This window comes from Trachypithecus francoisi, unplaced genomic scaffold, assembly GCF_009764315.1.
Source record: "Trachypithecus francoisi isolate TF-2019V2 unplaced genomic scaffold, Tfra_2.0 Lachesis_group2, whole genome shotgun sequence".
Taxonomy (NCBI): domain Eukaryota; kingdom Metazoa; phylum Chordata; class Mammalia; order Primates; family Cercopithecidae; genus Trachypithecus; species Trachypithecus francoisi.
Genome location: NW_022681465.1, coordinates 143,080,463 through 143,094,187, shown reverse-complemented (window position 1 = coordinate 143,094,187; position 13,725 = coordinate 143,080,463). Strand labels below are relative to the sequence as shown.

The following is a 13,725-nucleotide window of genomic DNA, read 5'->3' as shown; positions in this document are numbered from 1 at the left end:
TTTTGCCAGCCCTGAGGAGGACTGTTGCCCGGAGGACAAGTGCAATCCTCATGCCAGCAGGACCTACCTGTCTCCTTTTGGTAGTGCTGACGGGGGACAAATTCAGGGCAGTTGAGAAGCTGGGAGAAATCAGTCTGTGAATAATCCACTATTGGGGGACCAGGAAGAGGCCACTTTTCTGGTTCTTCCCTCCTACGAACTTTCTCATCAACGATCTCCACCACCTTGCTGTCTTTTAGGGCCTGCAGGGGAGGAGGAACAAGGAATTAAGAAGAAAATCTCGGGCAGAAAGATCTAGGAAATGGTGGACAACTGGGTTCCCCTGAGCTTGGTATGAGTCCAATGCTAGCAGTAATATAAGACAATTTGCACCATCTTCCACGACTGGTAGACATGTGAGATGTTCAAACTTGTAGGAGGTACCAGCATAAAAAATACACCTGCCCTTTTACTCTTTGAGCCTGCAATCCTACTTCCAGTAATCTACCCTAGAGAACACTTACACAAACAGGCAGCAGTATGTATAATATTTGCACAAAAAGCCATTCACAGTAACACTAGAGTAAGAAAATAACTGGAAAATATCTAACTTGCCATCCCATAGGCAATTTAAATATTTACAGCATATGCATTTGATGGAACACTTCTCAGACATTAAAAAACTTTATAGGTCGGGCACGGTGGCTCACATCTATAATCCTGCACTTTAGGAGGCCAAGGTGGGCGGATCACAAGGTCCAAGAGATCGAGAACATCCTGGCCAACATGGTGAAACCTCATCTCTACTAAAAATACAAAAATTAGCTGGGTGTGGTGGCACACGCCTATAGTCCTAGCTATTCAAGAGGTTGAGGCAGGAGAATGGCTTGAACCCAGAAGGAGTTTGCAGTGAGCCGAGATGGTGCCACTGCATTCCAGCCTAGGCGACAGAGCAAGATTCTGCCTCAAAAAAAGAACAAACAAACAAAAGCCAACCAACTTTACACATGCTGAGGTGGATAAGCTCACAAAACATTAATCAAAAAAGTAGACTAGGTACAGTGGCTCACACCTGTAATCCCAACATTTTGGGAGGTCAAGGTGGGAACATCGCTTGAGCAAAGGAGTTCAAGACCAGCCTGAGCAAAATAGTGAGACTCCATTACTACAAATAGTAAAAAAATCAGCTGGGCATGGTGGCTGGCACGTATCTGTGGTCCCAGCTACTTGGAAGCCTGGGTGGTTGAGGCTGCAGTGAGCTTTGATCACACCACTGTACTAACTCCAGCCTGGGCAAAAGAGCAAGACCCAGTCTCAAAAAAACAACCAAAACACTCATCTATAGGAGCAGCAGTTGAAAAAACCATGAAGCATTCTACACAATGGTGAACTATGCAACTGTACACAGGAACGAGGAATATCTTTCTATTATATACTGCTACTTTGCAGTTAGCTCCCAGATACATTCAGTGAAGACAAAAAAGAACTGAAGAAATGCATGTGTTGTATATTTCCATTTACCTAAGAAAGAATGAGGATACAAATACATATAGAAGCATTTGCTTTTTTCTTAAATGGAAACATTCTAAAAAGTATGCCTACAAGAAAAGAAAGGGTGTACTTGACAGAATTTTTTTTTTTTTTTTTTTTTTTGAGACAGAGTTTTGCTCTGTCACCCAGGCTGGAGTGCAGTGGCACAATCTCGGCTCAATGTAAGCTCCGCCTCCCAGGTTCACACCATTCTCCTGCCTCAGCCTCCGGAGTAGCTGGGACTGGACTACAGGCGTCCGCCACCACGCCCGGCTAATTTTTTTTGTATTTTAGTAGAGACGGGGTTTCACCGTGTTAGCCAGGATGGTCTCCATCTCCTGACCTCGTGATCAGCCTGTCTTGGCCTCCAAAGTGCTGGGATTACTGAAGTGAGCCACCGCGCCCGGCCTGATAGAATTTAAGTCAGACTTCTATGACTATACCATGCGGAAACTCTAGAACGGTGTAAATGTTTTACACAAATGTAAAACAACTTAGAAAATTATAGGAGTAGGGAGAAAACAATCTCTAAAACTTGGGAGCAAAATAAAACTAATATATATAAATTTAAATGTGTAACCACACAAAGATTCTTTCAAATGACTTGAAGATACAGTTATTCGACTGTATAAGTGGAAAAACTGTTTTCAGTGGTAGTGGAGGTACTGTAAGAATAATGTAGAGGTTGGCACAATGGCTCACGCCTGTAATGCCAACACTTTGGAAGCCGAAGTGAGAGGATGGCTTAAGCCCAGGAATTTGAGACCAGCCTGGGCAACAACACAGCAAGACCCCATCTCTACAAAAAATCTAAAAATTAGCCATGCATGGTGGTGTGCACCTGTAATCCTAGCTATTCAGGAGGCTGAGGCAAGAGGATTGCCTGATTTCAGGCAGTTGAGGCTGCAGTAAGCCATGATCACACCACTGCAATCCAGCCTGTGAGAGCAAGACCCTATCTCTTTAAAAAAGGGGGGGGGGGGGGGGGAAAAAGACCACAAAAAAGACTGTAGACATACTGTGAAATAAAACAAAATGAGTAATTATGTTGATATCATTAGGAATTAATATTATGGGCATGGGATAAAGAAGTAGGTAAAATAAAACACCCACAAGGTTAAGTAACGACCCTTTAATAGAAAATACCAGAAAAGGCCGGGCGCAGTAGCTCCTGCCTGTAATCCCAGCACTTTGGGAGGCCGAGGTGGGTGGATCACCGGAGGTCAGTAGTTCGAGACCTGGCCAACATGGTGAAACCCCATCTCTACGAGAAATACAAAATAAGTTGGGTGTGGTGGCGCATGCTTGTAATACCAGCTACTTGGAAGGTTGAGGCAGGAGAATTGCTTAAACCCGGGAAGTGGAGGTTGCAGTGAGCTGAGACTGTGCCACTGCACTCTAGCCTGGGCAACAACAGTGAAACTCTGTGAAAGAAAGAGAGAGAAAGGAAGAGAGAGAGAAAGAAAGAAAGAAAGAGGGAGAAAGAGAGGGAGAAAGAGAGAAAGAGAGAGAGAAAGAGAGAAAGAGAGAAAGAAAGAAAGAAAGAAAATACCAGAATAACCCCATAATGTATTTTATCTCACCAAAAAAACAAAAAAATCATCTAGAAAGAATGGCCAACCAAGTAGCAACAAAGCACCCCTATAACCCAGACTGGTATCTAAATACCATTTCCCAAAAGAAAGGAACTAGAGTTCCTTTTAAAAGTGGCCAATTGCAGATCTGGGGCAGGAAATGTGGAGGGTCCCACTGACCAAAGATGGGACAATTTGATCCAATCCATTAACTGCAATGGACCGAAATAAATATGGCTAACAAAGGGAGGAAGATCAAACATTAATCTGCCCATCCTGTACAAACTATACCTCTTGGTAACTGAACAGCTGAGGCAAAGTTACTTCTTGAAGAGGTATCCCACCTAATAAATGAAGATCAACTGATATAATTAGTATATTATCATTTTGCAATCCTAAGGGCACTGCTGGCAGCTTATATCACAAGAGACAATCAAATGAAATGTTATGTGCCACCTGAGAGAAAATATATCATTATGATAAAGTATTCTTGACAAGGAGGGCAAAAAACTTCAAAATGTGAATCTCATCAGGCCTCTAGATCATCAATTTACAAAACACTTGGAGTACAGATGAACACGTTAAAATGACACCCCTGTGCCCTGTGGAAAATTCTACAGGATGTACAACTTAGTCTATTCAAATAATAAACAGCAAAGAAAAAGAAAAATAGAGGCACGAGGACACTTAGTAAGACAATACACAGGTCTTGTTTGTTTTTTTGTAGAGACGGGGTCCTGCTATGTTACCCAGGCTGATCTTGAACTCCTGGGCTCATATGACCCTCCCCTTGACCTCCCCAAGTGCTGGCATTATTAGGTGTGAGCCACTGCACCCAGCCTATAGGTCTTATTTGGATTCTGATTCTCACAAACTATATATAAAACATATATATATACACACACATATATATATAGCCAATTGGGGTGAATTGGAACTGACTAAATATTTGATGATACTAAGGAACTGTTAATATTTTTAGGTATAATGATATCGTGGCTATTTTCTTTTAACAAGTCTATCTTTTAGAAATCTATACTGAAATATTTGTGAACAAAATGCCACGTTTTCTAGGATTTTCTTCAATGTAGTATGTGAGAATAAACAGATGAGGGTACAGATGGAATAAGATTAGCCATAAACTGATACTTGCTGAAGCTGATGATGGGCTCATATACTACTCTACTTGTGTAAGTGTCTATGACATTTTCCATAATGAGCGAGAGAGAGAGAGGAAGGAAGGAGGGAGAGGAGGAGACTAGCCAAGCCTTGAGACTTCAGCAGAAGTCATCAGATCATGACTCTTTCAGGGCTTTCTGCCTTGGCCCAAACTCCAGCTCCCTAAGGACCTTTCTTTCCCCTGCATCCCAGTTCCAGGGAGGAAGACATACCGCAAAGATGAGTGAAATGTCAGTGGTAAGGGCCTGCACTCGGTGGAAGGAAGCAATAAGGGTGATGGTAGGAAACCATCAGCATCCATTTTCCTTCGCAGGAAGAAGTCTCGCTCTAAATTGTCCACACTGAAGTAGTATTCACTAAGTGGAGGGAAGAAGTAGTTATCACCAAGAGATTGTTGCATCAGTTTTATGAGAATGCCTTCCTTTTTCTGCTACACATCCCAGCAATCTCACACAGCCTCTGACCTAGCCCATCGCTATCCTATATACCAACAGTATTGAGGGCCGAAAAGAAATGACGTGATCCCTTCATGGCACCCTACCTTGCTTGGGTCAAATCACTCCCTCTGCCCTAAGCCCCTTGGCATGCCTGTCAAACTCCTCATCCTCCTTTAAATTCCAGTCCAAATATTGTTGGTCACTTTCTCTTCTGCTCCTAAAACACTTACTAACACTCTATTACAACCATTTATTTTCTTCTATGACTTCCTTACTGGACTGAGAGACAATGTATCGGAGTGATTAAGAACAAAGGTTCTATAATAGGACAGAAAAGGATTTAAATCTGTGCTTTGTTACTTACTAGCTGTGAGATTCTGTGCAAATCACTGGGCCAGTATGCTTGTCTATAAATTGGGGCTAAAAGACTCAGCTCACAGGAATTCAACAGATAAGAATTGCAGGACTAAGACAATGCTTCTAAAACACTTAACATTGAGGCTGGCCGATAGTAACGATCCAATAAATGTTCGTTAGTCTTCTGTCAATGTTGTCATTACAAATGGAAGCACAGAAGGGGTTAGATTCTAAATATTTTCCTTCCTTTTTGTAACGGTGTAGTTTCTAATTTTCTTAAGGTAAATGTTGTACTACTTCTGTAATAAACAATGAGAATGTGGTATCACTTCTGTAATAAACAATGAGAAAAGCTATCTTTTCAGCCTGAGCCTGAAACTGCTGCTAAGCACCAGAAGGGCCTGCCCAGCTACTACACTCTAGCAACCCCTAACCTCTCACTCATTTCTCCAGGGTAAGAAGACTTCCGCACACTCACATCTGGCGCTTGATGTAGTCTTTGAGCAGTTCCTGATCCACGCTGTAAAGCTCAGTGCTGCTGACATTGTCAAAGTAGTAGGTGATATTGTTCATGTACTTGGGTGTACGAGGCCCCTCCACACCATCAAACTTTCGGTAGCCAAACTGGTAGTCAAAATGGGCTATGGGGGAAACGGGTGCCATGAGGGAGAGGAGATTCCTGCCCACCACCCCCGCTGCACACCCTTGGACATCCCGGAGCCCAAAGGGGCCTCACGTACTTCGAGTGCCACCCCGGCCACGTCCCCGGCCGCGACCACGCCCCCGTCCACGGCCACGGAAGGAAGCCCGCGCCCCACCAGCCCCATCACTCTTCACACTCGATGTCTCATCCTGGTCGTGCCAGGCAGGCTCCGGTTTGATCTCTGGTTGCCAGGCTGGGGTGGGGGGGGCCACAGGCACGTAGGTGGCAGACTCAGACCCTATGGGGAGAGGGGTACCAGGTCAGGCCTGAGGGTGTCTCCCAAGTCCAGGCCCTCCATAGTGGGTAGTGCATACCTTTGATATCTCCACGACTGGCAGGTATGTGTCTAGGTTCCGGCGGGCGAGTGGGGCGTGAAGCCAGTTTCTCTCTGGGTGCTTCAGGCTTCATGTCTATTTGTAACGGAACCCACTTGTGTTTGTTTCCTGGGAGACAGCATGGGCACATGAGAAAAGCTTGAGGGAGAGGCCACTCCTAGCCAGCTCTGCCCACTCCTCCTCTTCTGCCCTGTACTTGGGCCCAAATCACAATCTGGTTACCTTGGGCAGATCCCTTTCCCACACATTAGCCCTCTTTTTCATCTCTAAAATAAGCTGGTCAGTGGCCCTCAGTGTGTTAGAGACTCCTCGTTAACTCCTAAGATCAGTGTCTCCATGGCCACAGAATCCCCTTCAGGAGTCAGACACATGGCAGCCCAGAATGAAGACCATGCTTTCCAGACTCCCTCTAGACAGGTGCCAAAACACTGCCTGTGAGAGTTAAGCTGAAGTAACCAACTCCAGGTTGAGTCCCTAAAAGGAAAGGGGCCATCCTTCTCTCTTCCTTTCCTCCTAGCTAGAAGGAGAAGGAAATAGGAAGCCATCAGTGATCATATGAAGAGCCAGTGCACCACAGCAAGCTGAAGGGATTTAGGAATTGTCATACCAGGCCTGGCATATTTACAGCAAGCTGTTACATCAAAGAAAGTTTTATCTTGTTTAAACCATGGTTACTCTAGATCAGCATTAGAGAAGTCAAAATTTCAGCAGGTTTCTTGAAAACTCTTGTGTTTGAGAGGAGGGACTGATTAATGACAGATGGTTGAAGACTGCTGTCTCACCAGCCTACATCCATCAGTTCCCCTCTGACTTTTCAGAGGGGGTACCTGAAACTCCTCCAGCAGTCTCCTGGAGTCCTAACATTTCACAGTTCTACCCTGCCACCTTCTCCCAAGTTCTGCTCCCAGTCACTCACCTTTCTTCTTCTGTCCGCCTCGCTGGCAATCCTCATCTCCATTCTTTTCCTCCCCTGATTCGTCCGATTTGGTTTTTGGACTCTCCTTACTATCACTCCCTTCTCCTTTCTCCTGTTCCTTCATGTCCTTCTTGGGTGGCAGTTTACGGGCAGGCTGAGGCTTGTGGGACTGTGGCTACAGCAGGAAGTAAAGTAACAGGGAGGTGAGTGTGAGTGCCTCATGGTATAGGAGGGAAGGCACTCCCTGTCACTAGAAAGGCAGGCAGGAGCCACAGCATGCAATGGCAGGCTGGACAGGATGTATTCTAAGGTCATTTTCACACCTGAGATGGTTTCACCGGGAAGCATGGTCAAATAGGCCAGAAAGTGGAAAGGCAACTTATCTCTCCAGCTTCCAAGTCTAAGTGACAGAGACAACCTTCAGGACAGCAGTGCTGAGGCTCATGGGGGCAAAATTATTCCTGCAACAGGGCCATGTTGTCTAGGTCATCTGTGGGAAGGAAGAGATGCCCTCTGGCCTATCAACAACTCTGTGAAGTAAAAGCGGCCACAGCCAGTGAGTAAAGACTCTAAGCCACTGGCCCAGAAAAGTGCTGGGAAGAAGAGAACTGACTAGGAGTCCTCTCTTTGCTAGGGCCCAAGAGAATTTTATAAGCTTCCCCAAGACATGTGGTCTGGAGGTCGGCGCTTGGCCTAACTCTCCTACTGCACTCAGAAAACCCAAGCGTAGTGATGGAGAACACAGGCTGGGGAATAATACAATACACCTGACTTCCAATCCCCACTTGGCCATCAAGGACTAGTAATTAACCTCTGCAAGTCTCAGCAGCTTCATCTGTAAAATGGGAATCATAAAAGGACCTATCTCAGAGTCACTGTGAGGGTCAGATGAGATGACGAACAGGCAATTCAGGCGACCCTTGAATAAAATGGCTTTGAACTGTGTGGGTCCACTTATATGCAGGACTTTTAAAAACCAAACGCAGATCAAAAATACTATATTAGCAGGATGTGAAACCTGCATACACAGAAGGCCAACTTTTCATATATGTAGGTGCTGCAGGGCCAACTGCAGGACTTGAGTATGCAAAGATTTTAGCATACACAGGGGTCCTGGAACCAACACCTGCCACCAGCGCCGCCATGTATAACAAAGGAAAACTGTACTTGGCAGCCTCTGACACAAAGCAAAGGTTCAAATAATGACAGTTCTTAGCTATTTCAATGTTGCTCAGATTGTATTAACCACTCCATTTAGAAAACTGAGAGGCTGGCGGACTGGGCACTGTGGCTTTACACCTGTAATCCCAGCACTTTGGGAAGCTGAGGCGGGCAGATCACCTGAGGTCAGGAGTTCAAGACCAGCCTAGCCAACATGGTGAAACCCCGTCTCTAAAAAATACAAAAATTAGCCAGGCATGACGGTAGGTGCCTGTAATCCCAGCTACTCGGGAGGCTGAGGCAGGAGAATTGCTTGAACCTGGGAGGTGGAGGTTGCAGTGAGCTAAGATCATACTATTGCACTCAAGCCTGGTGACTGAGCGAGACTCCATCTCAAAAAAAAAAAAAAAAAAGAAAAGAAAAGAAAAGAAAACTGAGAGGCCAGGAGGCATGGTGGCTCATACCTATAATCCCACCACTTTGGGAGGCTGAGGCAGGCAGATCACTTGAGGTCAGGAGTTCAATACCAGCCTGGCCAACATGGTGAAACCTTGTCTCTGCTAAAAATACAAAATTAGCCAGTCGTGGTGGTGAGTGCCTGTAATCACAGCTACTTGGGAGGCTGAGGCAGGAGAATCACTTGAACCCAGGAGGTAGAAGTTGCAGTGAGCCGAGACTGCGCCACTGCACTCCAACCTGGGCAAAAAGAGTGAAACTCTGTCGGGGCCGGGGGGGGCCTAGGGGGGAGAAAAAAAAAAGAAAACTGAGAAAGGTTAGAGCTAAGGCTCTCTGGAAGCTTGAGGAGCTAAATGTGTGTATGTCAACAGAGTTCAAACCTGTCTATCCTTCCACAAAGACTCACCTGAACACTCTTGTGGGCTATCTCTCCAGGTGTGGGCCAGTTGATTGCATCTCCAAAGTCACCAACCTGCAGGGAACATACACTATGAGGGCCCCAGGAGTGATCCTGCCTTTGCTATTCAGCCCCCGACCCAAGCTTCATCAAGAGATCAGAGGCCACACCAGGTCTGTTCACCAGGACCACTCACAATGGATACCCAGAAGGAGCTCCCCTGCAATTCACAGATAACCCAGAACTTGTCGGCAGTCCAGGAGCATTCACTAGAACAGGAAAGAGGCCACCACCTCCAGAAAATCCCCTTGGGTTGCCCACTCTGATTCCTTACCTTGCTGCCTTTGCGCTGTTTAGGAACAGCTGCCCTCACCACTTTGGCTGGAGCAGAGTGTTCTACGGGAACAAGAAGGGAGAGTTAGTAATGCAAAGCCCATGTGATGGGGCTACTACCAGCTCCTCACCCTCATCACTGCCCTCACTCCACCAAGCAACCTGCAAGTTCCCAAAAGAGAAAGACACAGTAGAGAGGGGAAAGACATATGCGCAAACACCAATAACAATTTTACCAGCCCATTCCTAAAGAAGTCATAGAAAGCAAGATCATGCAAAGAGCCAGGAGCCAGCAGCCAGCAGCAGCAGCCAGCAGCCAAAACCCTAGGAGTCCAGATTCAGGTGGGAGGCCCTTAGAGAGAATAGTTCTTTAACAGAAACTGAGGCCTGAAGAAAGAAGTCCATGTCACCAAAGTCAGCACTATAATTCAGGGTTCCTGATTCATGGCAGATGTCTGAAAGATCATTTCTGGCCCTAATATTCTGGAAGTCTGATGGGAGCAGACCAGGACTAGTGATCACTGGGAAGGCAAAGTAAAAACCCTAAGTGAGCCATCAAGAAATCTAGGGACCACACCAGGGCCAGTTGGTCAGGAATGATTTTTGTCTCCTCAGTTTCCAATGAACAAGTGGACTCCCACTTGACTCAACAGTCCTACCTCTAAGAATTTATCCTAATGATACAAATTAGACAAGAGTTACGTACAGAGATGTCCTACTAAAATATTATCTATAACTGCAAAAAATGGAAAACAACCTATATACCCCCAAATAGCGGACTGACTAAAGTTCATCCATTTTTAGAAAAGTCATTAAAAAGACAATGATCTCTACTAATATAAACAGACAGACACAATAAATGAAAACTTTGTTTGTGGCCAGGTGCGGTGGCTCATGCCTGTAATCCCAGCACTTCCGGGGGGCCAAAGCAGGTGGATCACCTGAGGTCAGGAGTTCGAGACCAGCCTGGCCAACATGGCGAACCCCCTGTCTCTACTCTATTAAAAATACAAAAAATTAGCTGGGCATGGTGTTGGGCACCTGTAATCCCAGCACTTGGGAGACTGAGGCAGGAGAATCACTTGAACCTGGGAGGCAGGGGTTGCAGTGAGCCGAGATCGCACCATTGCACTCCAGCCTGGGCGACAGAGCAAGACTGTCTCAAAAAAAAAAAAAAAAAAAAAAGTGTTTGTTTTGAGACAGAGTCTCACTCTGTTGCCCAGGCTGGAGTGCACTGGTGCCATCTCGGCTCAGTACAACCTCCACCTCCGAGGTTCAAGCGATTCTCCTGTCTCAGCCTCCCAAGTAGCTGGGACTACAAGTGCGCACCACCATGCCCGGTTCACTTTTGTTTTTTAAGTAGAGATGGGTTTCACCATGTTGGCCAGGCCGGTCTCAAATGCCTGACCTCAAGTAACCTGCCTGCCTCAGCCTCCCAAAGTGCTGGGATTACAGGCGTGAGCCACCACGCCTGGCTGAAGTTTTTAAAAAATTCTTCTTGTAAAACAAAAATGTGCACATGCACACACATACAGTACAAACTCTAGAAGGGCATGTAAGAACTACCAGGAATTAAATATAACATTTACAGGGACTTCAGTTTTTCAACAAAGACAGACATGGGCTTCCACTCCCTACCAGAGCCACTACCCCCTCAAGATACCCCACGTGCCTTCGAGAGCTGGAGTTGTGGAACCCAGCCAACAGCATCCCACACCCCTAGTGCAGGGCAATGGTGAACCAGAAAATCTCAATCCCAAGAGGATAGAGTTCTTAGGCCCAACGGGCCATTCTGCACCCATACTCCTGCAACTTCTGGGTTAGCCTGGATGAGCCTAATACCATCTAGTCCCCTGATAAAATCTTTGTCTGCTTCAAACCAGGACCAGGTTCATGTATACCTGCACTATGGCTGGTAATCACTTCTCCCAGTACCCAGCAACACTGTGTGCACGCTACCAGGAGAGCAGGCCAAAGGGCCTGTGTACCACCACCACCAACTTCACTAACAGGATGTTATAAAGAGGAATCAGGTGCAGAGGGCAAGGTATTCCTGAAGACTTTTCCTTAAAAAGGTGAGGCAAAGTCAGATCATTGTTTGATCACAAAAGGAGATGGTAAAGTATAGAAAGCTCAGCCTCCAATCAACGTTTCAAGAGCCCTCCTGCCATGAAAAGACCTCACCAATTCCCTACTCTGCCACCAATCCCAAGCTGATGAGAATACAGTCTGAGCATACACATGAATATTCTTAAATTAGTCCCGTGTGAGTTTGTTGAAAAAGGTCCATCCCCAGATTCCTCTCTCCTGAAAACCCATGGTGCCATTCTTTCTCTGCTCCCAGGTGGGGCTTCAGGTTGCCCCTGACAAGTAGAAAAAAGCCCCCAGAAAGGCAGAAAAATCCACTGGGGAGCAAGAGTCACTTCTGCCTTTAAAATCTAAATTTCACAGATTTGTTAAAATCCTATTGGGCTTCAAGGAAACCCAGAAGGGTTCAGATGAGCTGCTGTCAGGCCCTGCAGGAGACCAGAAAGAAGACTAGGCTTTCTGATGACTTCAATTATCCATCTCAGCCACCAACCCTCACCAGGTAACCCACTAGAGCAGGTGTGCACACACAGAATATACAGGTTCAGCTGGGCCTGGCATCTGTAATGGCTGCCAATGCAAACCAATCCTTTGCACAGGCACCAATCCCCATGTCTAGCACCATCCCAACCAAATCAGGGGATAATTCTCCTTCTAACCCTGCATTCTGAAACCTGTATGCCTGCTGCCACTGACCCAACGCCCAGTCAGGAAACACCATTCACTTGGTCAAGAAAACAGTTATAGCTGGGCACAGTGGCTCATGCCTGTAATCCCAGCACTTTGGGAGGCCGAGGTGGGCGGATCACCTGAGGTCGGGAGTTCGAGACCAGCCTGAGCAACATGGAGAAACCCCCGTCTCTACTAAAATTACAAAATTAGCCAGGTGTGATGGCACATGCCTGTAATTCCAGCTACTTGGGAGGCTGAGGTGGAAGAATCGCTTGAACCCGGGAGGCAGGAGGTTGTGGTGAGCAGAGACTGCACCACTGCACTCCAGCCTGGGCAACATGAGTGAAATTCCGTCTCAAAAAAAAAGAAGAAAACAATTATAGAATGACAGGACCATAGTTCCAATCCACTCAATTTGTAGATAGGGAACTGAGGCCAGAAAAAGGGAAGGGAATTCCTCAAGACTAGCTGCAAAGCTAAGATGAGAAGCTATAAATCTTGACTCCCTTGCCAAAGCTCCTCCACAGCTCACCAGAAATTCCATGAAGCCCAGTGGTTTCCATGTGTCTACTGGTGAGGAATGGGTAAAAAACCTTCTTAATCTAAGAGCACTTCCCTGGTTTTTCTGAGTAAACAGTTACTGATGACTGGGCCCAGCAGCTTATCCACCCACAGGTCTCTGAGGCCCAGATTGTAGGAGGGAGGATGGCACACAGAGTCCCTAGGAGGGTCTTCTTCCTCAACTAAGGCAAACCAGAGCCTAAAGGGTATCTGGAAGAGAAGGAAAACCATCTTCTGTCCCAAAGGACTATAGCCAGGAGTCAGTACTAATTCTGGTAATTCTAGCTCCAGGGGGTCCAGGGGCTTCTTAAATACACACATGCCTTTGTTAAAAATGAAGCACAGCCGGGCGCGGTGGCTCAAGCCTGTAATCCCAGCACTTTGGGAGGCCGAGACGGGTGGATCACGAGGTCAGGAGATCGAGACCATCCTGGCTAATACGGTGAAACCCCGTCTCTACTAAAAAATACAAAAAACTAGCCGGGCGATGAGGCGGGCGCCTGTAGTCCCAGCTACTCGGGAGGCTGAGACAGGAGAATGGCGGGAACCCGGGAGGCGGAGCTTGCAGTGAGCTGAGATCTGGCCACCGCACTCTAGCCTGGGCGGCAGAGCAAGACTCCGTCTCAAAAAAAAAAAAAAAAAAAAAAAAAATGAAGCATAGTGGCCGGGTGCAATGGCCCACGACTATAATCCCAGCACTTTGGGAGGCCGAGGCTGGCAGATTACCTGAGGTCAGGAGTTTCAGACTGACCTGGCCAACATGGTGAAACGCCGCCTGTAACTAAAAATACAAAAAATTAGCCAGGCGTGGTGGCATGCACCTGTATTCCCAGCTAATCAGGAGGCTGAGGCAGGAGAATCGCTTGAACCCGGAAGGCGGAGGTTGCAGTGAGCTGAGATCGCACCACTGCACTCCAGCTTGGGTGACAAGAGCGAAACTCCATCTCAAAAAAAATAAAATAAAATAAAAGTGAAGCATACCAAAATTGCTATGTGCAAGAAGCAATCTGAATGTGATGGTCATGAGGACACTAGAGGGCTTTTCTG

The 13,725-nt window shown here is 46.5% G+C and overlaps 1 protein-coding gene across 1 annotated transcript in view; it reads right to left on the bottom strand.

The window, feature by feature from the left end:
- The window catches only part of LARP1 (La ribonucleoprotein 1, translational regulator), a 64,304-nt gene that overhangs the window by 17,897 nt on the left and 32,682 nt on the right, over positions 1-13,725 (bottom strand). Inside the window, 9 exon segments of the mRNA XM_033180697.1 lie at positions 68-242; positions 4,475-4,539; positions 4,542-4,618; positions 5,535-5,697; positions 5,797-5,997; positions 6,074-6,202; positions 7,011-7,185; positions 9,034-9,099; positions 9,359-9,420. Coding sequence (XP_033036588.1) covers positions 68-242; positions 4,475-4,539; positions 4,542-4,618; positions 5,535-5,697; positions 5,797-5,997; positions 6,074-6,202; positions 7,011-7,185; positions 9,034-9,099; positions 9,359-9,420 — 1,113 coding nt within the window.